Raw genomic sequence first — 18,156 nt, forward strand, 5'->3', positions numbered from 1 at the left:
AGGTTTTGGGGGTTAGGACATGAAACCACAGAGTCGGTTAGTGAGTTCCAGGCAATAACCACTCTGCCGCTAAAGTCTATTTTCTATAGTCAAGCTTGGACCGGTTCACTTTGAGTTTGTATCTGATGATGATGATGATTATTATTATTATTATTATTATTATTATTATTATTATTATTATTTATTAAATTTGTATGCCGCCCCTCTCCGTAGACTCGGGGCGGCTCACAACAATAGTGGCAAAACAATGTAATGCAAATCTAATAATTTAAACTAAAAACCCATAATTTAAAAATATGCACACAACACACCATACATAAACAATATAGACCTGGGGAAGTTATTTCAGTTTCCCCATGCTTGACGGCAGAGGTGGGTTTTAAGGAATTTACGAAAGGCAAGGAGGGTGGGGGCAATTCTAATCTCAGGGGGGAGCCGGTTCCAGAGGGTCGGGGCCGCCACAGAGAAGGCTCTTCCCCTGGGACCCGCCAGACGACATTGCTTAGTTGATGGGACCCGGAGAAGGCCAACTCCATTATCATTATCATTATCATTATCATTATTATTAATTAGATTTGTATGCCGCCCCTCTCCGTAGACTCGGGGTGGCTCACAGCAATAATAAAAACAATGTACAATAACAAATCGAATATATTTTTAAAATATCTAAAAAACCCTTATTTAAAAACAAGACATACACACAAACATACCATACATAAATTATATAGGCCTGGGGAAGATGTTTCAATTCCCCCATGCCTGACGGCAGAGGTGAGTTTGCTCGTGTATTGCAGTTGAAGCTGAAAAAGTTGTTGACAGGAAGGACTTTCTATCTCATTTCTAATATAACACCCACATAGTACCCTACTGAGTAGGTATGGTAGCAAAAGTGCAAACGTTCGAATTTCCACATAAATGAAATTGACAGAATTTGTTCAACGTCTGTGCCAATAATCAACCTGCATTCTTTACCAGGATCCATATCACACTTTCCATTCATGCCTATTTTATATCAAAATGCTAGTTTCTATAAGTGTTCATTTTTCTATAGAGACAAGTTCTATCCTTCCACCATTAATGACCATCACACTGCTGTGCTGACAAGAAATACTAGCATTATGATTGTTGTGAACTGATGAGCTGTATAGACAAATTGCTTTCTCCCCTCCGGGGACTTTGCACATTCTTTTCTGACTCACACAATTGCAGTCAGATTGCTGGAGCTTTATAGTACAAATTGTGAACAATGATACCTTGTGGTATATATATCTGGATAGATTGAACCAGTGGTTTTCAACTTCCTTATCTTACAAAACCATCTTATATGTGAATGTACAGGCCATGGCATTGGAGTAGAAGATTGGGAAGAATCATTCAATTCATTTATGCTGGTTTGTAGAATTGTGATTCCATGGCCAATGTGTAAATAGGGCCAACAGGTAAAGTATTCAAGATAATGGAATCTCTTCTACAGCAGGAGATACCAGCATTGGGGTGGTTATGTTATTTATAAACATGCCAAGCACAATTTGTAGCAAAAGATTTGACTTAATATGTTTTAATATGCTTTCTAAAGGATCTAGTTTAATCTTATTTTTGCTGGATTAAGAATTAAAGAACATAACAAAAATTTTCAAGAACTTTCAAGAAAACACTGCTCTAGAGTTGGAACCGTTTTGAAATTTTGAAAAATAGGGTATCAACCTGGAGTTGATTGGAAGAAATTCCAGGTAGTCTGATCTGATATATTGCACACTGAGGTATATAACTCAAGTTCACTGACCTAACCTTGCTAGAAATTTTACTAGCATTTTTTTTCCAAGATTGTATTATCCTCAAGATTAATTAAAAACACTTTGTATCTGCTGATGGGCTTTAATAAAGCTTAAGGCATGATTTGCCCCGGTATTTTAATATTCGGAAAATAAATTACAAAGTAAATAAGGAACACAATGCTTTTTTTAAAAAACCAATCAAGTATTTTGTCACAGTTTTAAAACCATTTTCATTTAATTATTTCATTTGGCAATGTAAAGAGCGATTCTATAATTGTAATCTTCATTTAAAATTACCCCCTGCGATGAAGAATGTGCTTACGATGGAGAAATACTCAAACATGGCTTTTCTTTCATTATTTAGTCTATTAATGCTTCCAATACTGATGGGGAATGTGGATACTCCTGGAGAATTTGTGTTAATCAAATGACTTGGCACGTATTGGGACTGTCCAAGTTCATGTCATTGCATTAAAGGGCATAGCCGATGAAATCACTGGCTTGTAATGTACTAGTGATTGGATTAACTTGTCTATTTTGTGCAGACTATTTGAAGACTTATTGGAGATAAAGTGGAAAAGATTAAGTCCAAAGAGCTGACCTTTGGCTATTATTCCTCTTGAAAAGAGCTCACAAGCCTTTAGCATAAGCCTACTACTCTTAAAAAGTGTGTGGTGTTAGAGCAGATCAGAGGTGACAAATGTCTTGCTAATTTGTCTGAAAATAATCTCTGTTTTTCAATTAAATGGGCACCAGAAGACAAATGCAAAGTCCAATGTGACCAGATTTGTTGCTCCTCTGAGCTCAATGATTAACCTTTACTTCATCATTCTGGATTGTCCAACTGACATCATGACTCTGAAGAAGCACAGCACTTTGGTAAAGTAACTGCCATGTCTGCCTCCATTTAAATCTTAGGAAAGAAAAACCCCAATTCCATAGATTTGGAAAAAAGGCACTTTTATTAAAAATGAACTGACGGCAGCAAAAGCAAGGCAAGATTGTCTATACAAAAATTACACATTGGAAATCACTTCAAATCCCACCCCCCCAGGGTCCAGCCCATAAAGACCAATCAGTGACCAATATGGCATCATAGCATCATGGCATTTATTTATTTATTTATTTATTCATTCATTCATTCATTCATTTGTCCAATACACAAATACATAGGAAGAAAAATAGACATGTGGTAATATATATAAGGGTAAAAGTGAACTTAGAGGAGAGGATATATGAAAGGAAGAGAATATATATGATAGGTGAAAGAACGGAAAGACAATTGGACAGGGGACGAAAGGCACACCAGTGCACTTATGTACGCCCCTTACTGGCCTCTTAGGAACCTGGAGAGGTCAATTGTGGAGAGTCTAAGGGAGAAATGTTGGGGGTTAGTGGTTGTCACAATTGAGTCCGGTAATGAGTTCCACGCTTCGATAACTCGATTGTTGAAATCATATTTTTTTACAGTCAAGTTTGGTGCGGTTCATATTAAGTTTGAATCTGTTGCGTGCTCTTGTGTTGTTGCGGTTGAAGCTGAAGTAGTCATTGACCGGTAGGACGTTGCAGCATATGATCTTGTGGGCAATACTCAAATTGTGTTTTAGGCGCCGTAGTTCTAGGCTTTCTAGGCCCAGGATTGTAAGTCTATTTTCGTAGGATATTCTGTTTCGAGTGGAGGAGTGAAGGGCTCTTCTGGTGAAATATCTTTGGACATTTTCAAGGGTGTTGATGTCTGCAATGTGGTATTAAATAGGACACTCAGTCAGCGTTGAACACAGCTTTCTTTATTGAAATCCACATAAATTCGGAATACACAGTCCTGAGGCACCTCAATATGACAGGAGATAATAAACCCTCCCCCAAGACCAGCAACCAATTAACTTGAAGTAAACCTCCCACCAAAATAACCTAACTTCCCTAGTAACACGCACAACCAATATAGCAACAATCCCCAGTATCTGGGCAGGACATAACAGTATGGGTTCCAGACAGATGAGCAGTAGTCTAGGATGGGTCTGGCAAAAGTTTTGTAGGCTCTTGTGAGTAGTGTGAGATTGCCTGAGCAGAGGCATTGGACCAGACTACTTGAGGGACCGCCTTCTGCTGCATGAATGCCAGCAACCGGTTATGTCCCACAGAATCCTGTCAACTAGACAATGTTGTTTGGCAGGACCTAGGGGAAGAGCCTTCTCTGTGGGGGGCCCAGCCCTCTGGAATCAGCTCCCTCCAGAGATTCATACTGCCCTCCATAAGAGTCTAAAGACCTATCTATGCCGCCAAGTTTGGGGCCATTAGACTCTAGCCCCCTGGCTGACGAATGACATGATTGATTTTTAATAATGGGGATTTTAGTTTAGATTAGTGGGTTCATATTAATTACATTTGGTTTGTATCAATTAATTAAATAATTAATTAATTCATTCATTCTTCTTTTTTTAAAATAAATTTATTTTTTAATTTTTTTACATAGATAATAAACCAAAACAACAAATAAACAGAAAAAAACCCCACAATACAATAAGTATGACATAACAGTTGATAATAAACAATGCATATAAATACAACATTTGGAAAACAAAAGTTTACCCACTTCTTTTTTGAATGTTTGATCAGATAATTTTCCTTTATCACTTAATATTTATTCTTTTATTTGATGTGTTGCTTTCCTTGAATTTTAATTATTTCTCCATTGTTCTTTCCTTTAGTCAATCGTAAAACTTTCCCCATATCTTATAATAATCTGAGTCTTCTTTCCCCTCTAATTTGTTGGACATCCTATCCATTTCTGCACAGTCTAATATATTTTTTTAATTCATTCATTCTTCTATGCCACCCAATCCCGAAGGACTTTTATATGTTGTGAGCCACCCCGAGTCCTCAGAGAGGGGCAGCATATAAATCCAAACAAACAAACAAACATTATGTTGGAAAACCTCTTCAGAAGATGTTGGATGCCTGTAGACTCCTAGAACAGTTGAGCTTAGAAAAGTTCAGACTTCAAATTCTCAGGGGAACACTTCACACGGAGCTCACTTCCCCACCCCAAATTCCAAAACCACCCTCCCTGTTTCCTATGGTAGCAAGCTGCAAATTGCATTCTGCAGATCTGTCTGACAGTAACCAACAGAGATTTTTCTTTTGGGAGAGCTAATGGATAGATAATAATAATAATAATAATAATAATAATAATAATAATAATAATAATGATGGAATATTGTGTTCTTGTATATCAGTGGTTCTAAACCTGGGGGTCAAATGAGCATTTCACGTCTAAGACCATGGGAAAAGACAAATTTCCCACGGTGTTAGGAATTAAAAGTTTCTATTCTGGCACCTTGGAATATATTTTTAAAATCCGACCAATCAGTTATTTACAGTGGAGGTGTCCCTCTGACCTTCCTGCCAATCAGCTTAAAGCTCTGTTAGGAGAATTGGCTCTAGACTTATGGTTGGGGGTTACTACAACACGAGGAACTGTATTAAAGGGGTTGTGGCATTAGAAAGGTTGAGAACCACTATTTATTTATTTATTTATTTATTCATTCATTCATTCATTCATTCATTCATTCATTCATTCATTCATTCAGTCCAATACGAATTGAAAGTTAAAGAGAATAAAAACATGTAGTAGTAAATATCAGGGAAGGGAGAAAAGAAGAGATATGAGGATAGAATACATCAATGAAGAGTAGAGGAAAGGATATATGAATGGGAGAAAAGATATATAAAATATAGGAGAGACAATTGGACAGGGGATGGAAGGCACAGTAGTGCACTTATGCTCGCCCGTTACTGACCTCTAAGGAATCTGGAGAGGTCAACCGTGGAAAGTCTAAGGGAAAAATGTTGGGGGTTGACACCACGGAGTTTGGTAATAAGTTCCATGCTTCATATTGTATATGATAATCGCAGAAAGATTATTATATGCTCTCAAGTGGAAAGGTTCAGTTGGCGGGAGGAAGAGCATCCAGCTGCTAGCTCCAATCAGTTGCCCAGACTCCAACCCGCAAGGGATTATGGGGTCATTAAATGATGATGATGAAATGGAAAGGTGCAGCACTACCCATAATGAGAGAATAGTTGGTGAAAATGATGGAGCATATAGAGATGGCTACATGGGCTTCCTGGTTTAAAGAAAAGGCATCAATATTTACTGCTGAATGGAAAAACCTTACAAATTTTCTTTTTGCGTGAAACAGAAAATTGACTTTTTAATTTCTGGTTTTGAAGGTCTGAAAATATTAAATATTAGAAAAAAGAGAGTCTTCTTCGCAATTATAGAGTAAGAGATAACCATGAATTTATACTTGTATTTGCTGCAAATTGGAAACCCCCCCCCCATTTCTCTTTCTCTTTTTCTTTTACTATTTGCTTTTCTTTTTTTCCCCTTCTCTCCCCCCTTTTATTATTGTTTGTTTGTTTTTAAACTTCTTTTTAAAACTTTTAAATTAAATGTGTACAAAAAAGAAAAGTAACCTTTCCCTTCTAAAGAGAGAGCAGAAATTGCAATGGGAGACGGGTGACCTCCAGTGCGAACAGACGCTTATTGTGCCGATACTGGATTGACATATAAATGACAATTGACAATAGAAACATATGGAGAAACAAATCCTCCTCAGATTGTGACAATGTGATATATAGTTTCTACTATGGCTTTGCTTATTTCTTAACAACATGGGTAAATGTGGTATAGAAATAAAAGAAGGATTACAAAGTTTGTAGCAACTTTGGTGGAGAAATCAAGCTCAGGCAATTAATGATATCATTTGACAGAATTGTAATTTTCCATAAGTAAAATAAGTTATTTTCCATAAGTAAAATAAAAGATAGATGATGATAGATAGATAGATAGATAGATAGATAGATTAGATTAGATTAGATTGATGATGATAGATAGATAGATAGATAGATTAAATTGATAGATAGATTAAATTGATAGATAGATAGATAGATAGATAGATAGATAGATAGATAGATAGATAGATAGATAGATAGATAGGTAGGTAGGTTAGATAAATGATAGATAGATAGCAGAAACCACCTATTATGGTTTTAAAATCATGGCTTTAACATGCTATTTTGCAAACTCAGGTAATTGTGGTTTATTCCCCAATCATGCTTAAGTAAACAATGATTTAATACAATAAGGATACTCATTGCGTAGATATTCCTAGAGCAACATCTCCTTCCTTTCTTCCTTCCTTTCTTTCTTCCTTCCTTTCTTCCTTCCTTCCTTCCTTTCTTCCATAAAAAATAGATCCAAGTTTGCTTATGTACAAAATTGAGAGCTTAATGTTTTATAGGAAAAGACAACATATATACTCAATTGTGTTCAATATTATTTCTTGTAGAGATTTGATACAACAGAATGGAAAAAAAGATAGAGATGTTGCAACACAACTCCAGGGTCAGTGGACATCCTTTGGTCTTGAAGATGTCCAGCTCATCAATTACACTGTCTTGCTTGACCTGCCAGGCTCTTCTCCAAATACGGTGACTCTGAATAACACTGGGGAATGCTATTATCCTAATGGACAGCCATGTAACAAGGAGACCCAAACTCAACTCAGTCAAGACCTTCTGTACTCCTATGCTGCTTATTCTGCCAAAGGAACTCTCACGGTAATATGACCATTTGTATGTATAAAAATCAAGCAGAAAGTGGGGATAAGCCCCACTTAGATGTAAGCCTGTTGAATGATATGTTGTAATTTGTTACAATGCCAAGAGAACAAGAGGATTTACAGAGGTCACCAATAGCAATCATGGACCACTGTGCCATGTCTATGGAGATTCTAAATGATCCATGCCATGGTCGTCCCACTTAGGTCTTTGACAGAGTGAGGGTCATCTACAAGTTTGTTTCCTCCATGCAGTGGTGGGCTCCAATGGGTATTTTATTTTATTTTTTATTTATTGTTAGAGTTGGAAGGGACAATGCGGGTCATCAAGTCCAACCCCCTGCCTAAGCAGGAACCCTATAGCATCCCAGCCAAATGGCAGTCCAATTTCCTCTTAAAAATGTCCAGAATATTGGAGTTCGCAACGTCCGCTGGTAGGTTGTTCCACTGGTTGATCGTTCTGATCGTCAGGAAGTTCTTCCTTATTTCCAGGTTGAATCTCTCCTTGGTCAGCTTCCAGCTGTTGTTCCTCATCCAGCCCTCCGGTGCCCTAGAGAATAAAGTGATCCCCTCCTCTCTGTGGCAACCCCTCGTATACCTGTAGACTGCTATCATGTCCGCTCTGGCCCTCCTTTTCTCTAGGCTATCCATGCCCAGTTTCCCGCAGTCTCTCTTCGTAAGTCTTGGTTTCTAGTCCCCTGATCATTTTGGTTGCTCTTTTCTGCACCTTCTCCAGAGTTTCAATGTCCTTTTTGAAGTGTGGTGACCAGAACTGAACACAGGTATGGTCAGGTATGCAGTACTGGTAGCAAACGTTTGGTCAGGTACACAGTACAGGTAGCAAAATTTTGATTTTTTTCCTTTTTTTCCCTTCTGGGCTCTGGGTATATTGTTCCTATCACAGTAAATGAAGTTGAGTGTTTATAATTTTAAAAGAGCTGTGTGTGTGTGTGTGTGTGTGTGTGTGTGTTTACATATACTTTATATAGTAGGTAATCAGGGGTGGGCTATTGCCCGGATGGGGGGGAACGCAGTGGGGTAGCAAAAATAGAGCTGCACCCCAGAACACCCAATTTGCACTGAAAGATGTTGAAACAAAATGCATAAGCCATGCCTACAGTGTGGTAGTAAAAAATTTGGTAGCCCTTCACTGCCTCCAAGTTTGTATTTTGTATTCTGATTCTTTTTGCCAGTGTAAGACAGAACATTTGTTGGTTGAGATACATGATAATGACTATTTTGCTTGTTTAAATTAGGAATTGTCCATCAAAGAAAAGATAGCCATATATCCTTGAATAAAAACATCTCACTCACTCTCTGGTTTCAGCCAGATTCAGTGCATGGATTTTCTCAAAATGGAGCAGAATACACTCTTAATAAGGAAACATCTACTAATGGGATTAGAATAGAATAGAATGGAATAGAATAGAATAGAATAGAATTTTATTGGCCAAGTGTGATTGGACACACAAGGAATTTGTCTTGGTGCATATGCTCTCAGCGTACATAAAATAAAATATACATTTTTCAAGAATCATGTGGTACAACACTTAATGATTGTCATAGGGGTCAAATAAGCAACGAAGAAGCAATATTAATAAAAAATCTTAGGATATAAGCAACAAGTTTATTTTTAAGATTATTAATTAGAAGCAATATAATCAGTGATGGGCTCCTACAGGAACGGTCAGCAACGCCGTTCCGGTAGCAAAATTTGGAGCTCCACCCCAGAACACCCAATTTGCACTGAAAGATGTTGAAACAAAATGCATAAGCCACATCCACAGTGTGGTAGTAAAAATTTTGGTAGCCCATCACTGAGTATAATTCACCCCTCCACCTAAACCTCCCCAAAAAACTCCCCTCAAACAATGTGGATGAATACAACATGAGCAGATTAAAACATATAAACCTTATATACTTAACTTTATTGGTTGGATAGAACAATTGTCAATATTGTAATTTATGAAATAATTTGTAATTTTTAAAAAAAAAAATAATTTGTAAATGTTTTTTTAAAAAATAATTTGTAAATGGTTTTTTTTAAATAATTTGTTAATGGAGATTTAAGAAAAAAGAAATCATCTATATATTAATACATATCTAGTTTGATTATCTAGGCCCCACATTTAAAATATCCTTATTTATACGAAGTTATTATTTGATTCTCAAACTGTACAGAGTAGAACTCACAGAGCAATTTTTCATCTGAAAGTGCTGCATGATTATACATACCCAACCTTTCCTGCTACTTGTATTTAACATTTATTTTAACTTATGTGAGAACCGAGCATCAGTGTGAAGAATCTATACCCAAAGGAATTTGTGATCTATATTTGTGCCTAGGACAGGAGCATATGGGGAAATAAATTTACAAGCATACCCACCTGCTTTTGAGCAGTGCCTGCTTTGGATATATGTAGGCCTCAAAAACTGAAGATCCATCTGGTGTTCATACCGTATAATTAAACTTAGCCACCTGCAAATGTAAAAAGAATTAAGGCGTTCACTAGAGACAAAGCCCTATTAAGTTTACCTAATTATGCATCTCTACCATCTGAGTTAATGTAATCAATGCTGTGATGGTGCAAATTTTCTACAAGATGTCATAACTATTTATGTTTTTAAGATGAGGAGGCTAATTCCAATAGTAAGATTTCCTTCTGAAAACTGTAGCCTGATTGCATATACTTTGCAATCTTTACATATCACATTGATTGATTGATTGATTGATTGATTGAGTTGAAAGGGACCATGCAGGTCATCAAGTTCAACCCCCTGCCTGAGCAGGAATCCTAGAGCACCCCAGCCAAGTGGCAGTACAATCTCCTTTTGAAAGTGTGCAGAGTTGGGGAGTTCACAACCTCCGTAGGCAGGTTGTTCCAATGGTTGATCGCTCTGACCGTCAGGAAGTTCTTCCTTACTTCTAGGTTGAATCTCTCCTTGGTCAGCTTCCAGCCGTTGTTCCTCGTTCAGCCCTCTGATGATGTCAGTGTCCATGATTCTGGAATGAAATTCCTTTGTCCTTAATTTCACTTTGAATCATAGTGAATATGTTCCGAGGAAATTCATCTCATATCATAATTATGCTATGGGGAAGAGAGACAAATGACAAATATGCAGTATAATGTCAAAACACAAAGCATATGGATTACATGTTTGGAAGGCCAGGTTTGCCTCAGGATGTCATAATCAACATTTCATTATTTTCATGATGTCCAAGTTTATTCTTCCAGCTATTGGTTGGTTCTCTATACAATAACTATCCATGCAATATAAATATCCATGCTTTGCTATGAAACTGAACTCCTTAGCATATATAAATACTATGAATATCTAATGTCCCAGTCTGTGGACGAGATGTGTCATGTGCTGGCCAGAGTTGGAACAGAGTTCTTTTCAGGTGGGGAGGGGCAGTAGACTATCCAGCTCCTTAGCATCAGAGTGTATTAATATTAATATAATAAATAACTAATGAACTAAAGAAAAATCCTTTCTTGGTGAGCAAGAGGAACATATGTGCCAAGTTTCAAGTTTGGAGGCTTTACAGTTATGGATAATTTTTGCTGAAAAGGAAGGGAGTCTAGTGTAGATCTATTTTGATTTTATTATGCTCTCATCAGCTAGCCATACCCTAACCGGGATTGGAACCTGCAGAGTCTGCCTCGTAAAATAAAACAAAACATGTGCCCACACCCAAAATTCAATGCTCCCCATATGTCCTGCCCCCTACATAAATGGGCATGACTTTCTCACTCTCCTCTTCCCCTTTTGCTGACTTCCAATGGGCCCATTTTTTTACCCTCCCCAGGCTACTTATTAACATTGTGACTAATGTCATAATAAGAACATAAGAAGAGCCCTGCTGAATCAGGCCAAAGCCCATCGAGTCCAGCATTCTGTGTCACACAGTGGCCCACCAATTGTCCTGGGGGATCTTCAGCAGAAAGAGATGGAAAGACCCTCCCTTTCCCCTGACCCCCAACAAATGGTACTCAAGGGAATCCTGCCTGCCTCAACCAACATAGAGGCGGCATGGACATCTGTTTCAATAACCACCAATACACTTGGCATCCATGAATCTGTCTAATCCTGCCTTGAAGCTATCAAGGCTGACAGCTGTCATGACCTCTTCTGGAAGTGAATTCCATAAATCTTTCCCTTGATTTTTCCCTTGAAGAGACCAAGGTATTGCAACCTGGTATCATAAGGGAGGTGCTCCATTTCCTTTATTATTCTTGTTGCCCTTTTATGCACTTTTTCCAGTTCCATTAAATCTTTCTTGAGGTGCGGTGACCAGAACTGTACACAGTTAATCAGAATGATATCTTCCAGATGCCTACAGATGATGTTTCTAAATGTGGTAGCAGCCTGTAATAGGGAGAATATATAATATTCTTAATAGTCTAGCACAGTGAGAGATAGTGACTGTCCCAAAGTCGTCTGGATAAGTTTCATGGCTGAAGGTAGCTTGGAACGTGGATGTATCCCATCCTCATCTATCAATCACCATATTGAGCTTTAGACAGCCATACAGAACAGATTATTGAGGGAAAGGTTAATGATCTAAACACAAAGTAGAACTTGGTTAGCTGTATTTCTTGAAACAACCAGAGGGATACTTAAAACATGATGAATGGGATAGATTTTTCCACATATCTTTTCCAAAGTGTAAAGTCAAGTCAGTGCTTGAATTGAATCTACTTCTTGGTGACTTCGCGTCCTGGACTCATAAACGGAGTCAGAAAGAGGGGTATCCTATGGCGAGGGGAAACTTTTATAATTGGCAGACTCAGTCCTGATTGGCTGCGGAAAAGGTCCACCCATCCTTGGAGACTAGCTCCTCTGACTGTGGAGAATGATTTGTTTTCACCAAAGAATTATTGGACAAATTACATTGTCAGGTGAAACTGCATACTAAGTCTCCATATGTTACCATGAATCTAAAGAGTTACAAAATGTTCCATAGTTTATTAAAGCTGAAAATATTTTTTTTTAAAAAAAATTCCCTATGGTTCCTATGAGAGTAACAGTGCCTGGGAATATTTTATGGGATGGAATAATTTTCCTGGGCTAGTCTGACAGTTTGTTTGTTTGTTTGTTTGTTTGTTTGTTTGTTTGTTTACTTACTTACTTACTTACTTACTTACTTACTTACTTACTTACTTACTTACTTACTATTCATTCATTCATTCATTCATTCATTCATTCATTCATTCATTGGATTTGTATGCCGCTCCTCTCTGAAAACTCGGGGCGGCTAACAACAATAATAAGACAGCATATAATAATAATCCAATACTAAAAACAATTAAAACCCATTATAATAAAAACCAAGCAGACATACAGACATACCATGCATACAATTGTAACGGTCTAGGGAGAAAGAGTATTTCAGTTCCCCCATGCCTGGCGTCAGAGGTGGGTTTTAAGTAGCTTACGAAAGGCAATGAGGGTGGGGGCAATTCTAATCTCTGGGGGGAGTTGGTTCCAGAGGGCCGGGGCCGCCACAGAGAAGACTCTTCCCCTGGGTCCCGCCAAGCGGCATTGTTTAGTTGACGGGACCCGGAGAAGACCCACTCTGTGGGACCTAACTGGTCACTGGTATGATTCCTGAAGATGCAGTTGGTAAAGTTTATTTCAAGCCCTTCAAGCCTTCGTGGTTTGTTTGCTGTTTGTTTGTTTGTGGGAACACATGGGGATGTGTGAGATTGTTTCAGTTACTTAAACACCTGAAGGTTTTACTCAGGGGTTTGCATGCTCCGTGGCTGTGAGAACTCCATCTTCAAAATGACAACCACACTCTTTTTAGCTGTGCTTTTCTTCCAAACGGTTGAAATGGGGAGAACCAGACAATCTGCCATGTATTGTCACAGGAGAATACCTAGATAGTCTTCACAAACGTATCTCTCACATACACATAGCAGAAGCTGAGCCGGAAGGAACTTCCCCCAGGTATAATACAACCCCGAGTAATCTTCCCTTGTCCCTTCAAGCATAATGAACAGAATGCATATGGTAATGTTAGAAGTAAGATGCTCAGGGGTGTGAATGTAGATGTACTTTTGTGTGTGGATAATGTTGTGTTGTTGAGAAACCCAAATGATTTGCAGAGAATATTAAGTAGATACCATGGGGTAATGAAGACGATGGATCTGAAAGGTAATGTATCAAAGAAGAAATAGTTGTGTTAGTAGGGAAAAATGAAAGTTATAACTGAAGGGAAACAAAACTGCATTTAGATACGTGGGACATAAGCAGGGGTGGGATGCTGCCCTGATTGGGGGGGGGGGGGACACGGTAGGGTAGTGAAAATGGAACTCCACCCCAGAGCGCCCAATTTGCCTTGGTCTCTTCAGTCTTGAAAGACGGTGTTTAACGGGTGACTTGATCGAAGTGTATAAAATCATGCATGGGATAGAAAAGGTGGATAGAGAAAAAATATTTTCTCTATCACACAATACTAGGACAAGGGGGCCCTCCCTAAAGCTCATAGGTAAGAAAGTGAGGACAAATCAAGGGAAATATTTCTTCACCCATAGGGTCGTTGGTTTATGGAATTCACTTCCAGAAGAGGTTGTGACAGCTGTCAGCCTTGATAGCTTCAAGGCAGGATTAGACAGATTCATGGATGCCAAGTGTATCGGTGGTTATTGAAACGTATGTCCATGTGTCGCCTCTATGTTGGTTGAGGCAGGCAGGATTCCCTTGGGTACCATTTGTTGGGGGTCAGGAGAAAGGGAGGGTTTTTCCTTCTCTTTCTGCTCAAGATCCCCAAGGACAATTGGTGGGCCACTGTGTGACACAGAATGATGGACTCGATGGGCTTTGGCCTGATTCAGCAGGACTCTTCTTATGTTCTTATGTTCACTGAAAGATGTTGAAAGAAAATGCAGGGTGTCCTGCATAAGCCACACCCACAGTGTGGTAGTAAAAATTTTGGTAGCCCTTCACTGGACATACGGTATGCATATGTAGCTTGTAAGCAGTCGGTATGATGTACATAAGGCTGTGTGAATAACAAGTGATTGGATCAAGAATAAATGTGAAAATAATAAAAAAATAATAATCCAGTATGGAAAAGTAAATTAACAGATTAACAGATTAACAGATTAAGCGCTGGTGAGACCACATTTGAAATACTGTGTTCAGTTCTGGAGACCTCACCTACAAAAAGATATTGACAAAATTGAACGGGTCCAAAGACGGGCTACAAGAATGGTGGAAGGTCTTAAGCATAAAACGTATCAGGAAAGACTTCATGAACTCAATCTGTATAGTCTGGAGGACAGAAGGAAAAGGGGGGACATGATTGAAACATTTAAATATGTTAAAGGGTTAAATAAGGTTCAGGAGGGAAGTGTTTTTAATAGGAAAGTGAACACAAGAACAAGGGAACACAATCTGAAGTTAGTTGGGGAAAAGATCAAAAGCAACGTGAGAAAATATTATTTTACTGAAAGAGTAGTAGATCCTTGGAACAAACTTCCAGCAGACGTGGTTGGTAAATCCCCAGTAACTGAATTTAAGCCTGGGATAAACATATATCCATTGTAAGATAAAATACAGGAAATAGTATAAGGGCAGACTAGATGGACCATGAGGTCTTTTTCTGCCGTCAGTCTTCTATGTTTCTATGTTTCTAACAGAGTTGGAAGGGACCTTGTAGGTCATCTAGTCCAACCCCTGCTCAAGCAGGAGACCCTACACCTTTTCTGACAAATGGCAGGGCAATCTCTTCTTGAAAGTTTCAAGTGATGAAGACTCCATAACTTCTGTTCATTTCTTTAATTTATTATTTCTTCTGCCTGCTTTCATGAATTGTATACCCTGAAAATGAATAGTGTTATCTGGAAATTGGTATGCATGTATGTATGCCCAGGTAAAATGTATTAACATAGTGTGAATATAAACATAATTAACAGAAATAAGATCCTAGTCACAAGAAAGATATTAAGCAAATATTTTTTTAAACGGAGTAATAATTTGCTCATCTAACCTTTGGGACATGGTTACATCCTAAACACAAGAATCCTGTGTGATAGCAAGTGGGTAAAAAAAGACCCCTGTGATTGGAGTTAGGAGGCATTCTTGCCATAAGTGGAGCTATGACGATGCAGTGGTTGGAATGTTGTATTGCAGGCTAATTCTGCCGACTGCCAGCCGTTTGATCCTCACTGGCTCCAGGTTGACTTAGCCCTCTATCCTTCTGATATCAGTAAAATGAGGATCCAGATTGTTGTAGGCAATATGCTGATTCTGTAAAAGGTTTAGAGAGGGATGTGAAGCACTATGAAGTAGTAAATAACTCTAAGTGCAATTGTTATTGCTTTTGCTATAAAAACTGAACACATTGCTTCTATCTACTAGTGAAACACCTACTATATTGTCCTGTAGAGTACGGTAAAATATCACCTATCTCTAATGGATGTTAAGTGCTATTCTTATGTATGATATATAACGATATTTATCAGGCTAAGTTAAGGCTGTGTATTTATGACTACATACAGTACATGCTTAATAAATGGGAAGAACCTCTAATACTACAAGGGTGGGGTTCAGAGGAATTTAGAGAGAGAAGAGATTGGAAATTTGCATGCTATTCTGTGTCATTCTTCTAGTGCTTCATCCAATGAGCTATGAATTGTTCTCTGAAGTGGAAAAACATTTCCATTTATAGAAAGAAACCTGCAGATTAGTGATGATACAGTGATAACAATATGGTGGTATTAATGAAACCGTCTGTGCATACTACTTATCGTGTGTATGCATAAGATGTTTAATGTGTTTGCGCAAAGATGTCCATGGGAATAACATATTGTGAATACAAATAAATGACAAAATAACAGAGATGGGTTGAGGCACATGTAAAAATATACATGTGATTATCATACCAGTAATGAGAATAAAGCAGTGGTCTTTGGCTACCATCTGCCTATTCATTCATAATATATGGGGAAATAATCAATAATCTGTCTTTATGTTTTTTCAAGGCTGAAGTCTTTGATGTACAATATGGAAGTCCAGGAGATTTGCTCAGGATTAAACAATTTACAAATGTGTCCAGCAAAATCGCTCTTTTAAAACTTGGACATATGCCTTTGCTATATAAGGTTAGTTCTGGATTTCCCCCAATGCTTTCTTTTCTTTCTGATTTTTGAACTGCAATCTTTGGTGTGGTTTTGTAAAACTGCATTCCTCTCCCTCTCTTCCTCGCTCTCTCTTTCCCAATGTTATAAATGTTATGAACCCTTTCCTGAATAGAGGAAAAAGAATACTCTTATTTATCAAATGATTCCTTTGGTCAAATGGAGACTTCAATGTATGCCTCATTTATGTACCTCTGTTACCTTGCCTTTACTATATTTAATCTGTTGATCAAGAATTTGAAGAGGAGACAGTAACATTTATAGTTCAACTGACTTTGGTGGACAGTAGAAAGCTATCAAATGGAACTACTCTCTCAGCCTTGCCCAACAAAAACCTGCCCTATGCTATCAGTTATTTTCAAGTTGGGAGGGGAAGTAGAATGTAACTAATTAGTATAAGAGCATGTTAACAACAATATTAAAAATGCTAATGATCTGATGGTCATTTTGGAAAATCCTTTCTTAGTGTGCACCTAGAAGCCAAGGGGAACATATGTGACAAATTTCAAGTTTGTAGCCTTTATGGATGTGGAGATTTCATGATCGTGGCCTGAGTGGGTTTTGCTTTTATTACTTTGATATACAGTGTTCCCTCAATTTCCGCGGGGGAAGCGTTCCAAGACCACCCGCGAAAGTTGAATTTCCGCGAAATAGAGATGCGGAAGTAAATACACCATTTTTGGCTATGAACAGTATCACAAGCCATCCCTTAACACTTTAAACCCCTAAATTGCAATTTCCCATTCCCTTAGCAACCATTTACTCATCATGTTTATTTATTAAAGTTTATTTAAAAAAATATTTATTAAAGGTGGATGAAAGTTTGGCGATGACATATGACGTCATTGGGCGGGAAAATCCGTGGTATAGGGGGGGAAAACCATGAAGTATTTTTTAATTAATATTTTTGAAAAACCGTGGTATAGACTTTTCACGAAGTTCGAGCCCGCGAAAATCGAGGGAACACTTATATATAGATAGATTACTATAGTCATAAAATCACCACATCCATCTTGATTTTTCTGTCCTCCTCGCATAGGTACCTCTGATTTCATGCACTCATGGATGGAATAAAAAACAGGGTAATAGCTTGAAGGCACTAAAGTGCCAATTAAGCTTTAAGAAAGGTATTGAAGTCATTTATATCTGCATGATGGTGCAGAATAATAAGAAAATCTATGGCAAAATGATAAGGAAATCTATGCTACACAAGAGAGATGCAGCAATAGCAGATGATGTTTGATTGCACGTTGTCAGGATTAGTACCTGAGGTAATATTCCAGTTACAATGGAGTAGAATGCAATGAGTGTAAATTAAAAGGAATGGTGAGTCATGGTAGATTATCAGAATGTGCTATGACCTGATTGGTTAGGAACTGTATATATTGCAATGCACCTTTGCATAGGCGTGGTTAGTCTGTGGTTGATCTATAATTGTGGTTAGTGGTGGTGTGTCATCTAGTAAGATAGTGTTGGTGTTATGTAAATAGAATATAGACAGTATAGTTTTCCTACAAAGAAGTAAACGTCTTCTCAAGAATTCCTGTTCTATTTTCTTCATTCTGAAACATCTCCAGTTCCTGTTATCTTATCTGATTTTGGGTGGGC

The 18,156-nt window shown here is 38.0% G+C and overlaps 1 protein-coding gene across 1 annotated transcript in view; it reads left to right on the forward strand.

The window, feature by feature from the left end:
* Positions 1 to 16,512, forward strand: part of LOC139155470 (inactive N-acetylated-alpha-linked acidic dipeptidase-like protein 2) — a gene marked incomplete at its 3' end in the record, with an annotated part of 100,618 nt that extends 84,106 nt beyond the window's left edge. Inside the window, exons 2-3 of the mRNA XM_070730607.1 lie at positions 7,130 to 7,400; positions 16,393 to 16,512. Of these exons, the coding sequence (XP_070586708.1) occupies positions 7,130 to 7,400; positions 16,393 to 16,512 (391 nt within the window). The remainder of the gene's footprint in view (positions 1 to 7,129; positions 7,401 to 16,392) is intronic.
* Between the last annotated feature and the right edge of the window lie 1,644 nt (positions 16,513 to 18,156).

This window comes from Erythrolamprus reginae, unplaced genomic scaffold (genome assembly GCF_031021105.1).
Source record: "Erythrolamprus reginae isolate rEryReg1 unplaced genomic scaffold, rEryReg1.hap1 H_20, whole genome shotgun sequence".
Lineage (NCBI taxonomy): Eukaryota > Metazoa > Chordata > Lepidosauria > Squamata > Dipsadidae > Erythrolamprus > Erythrolamprus reginae.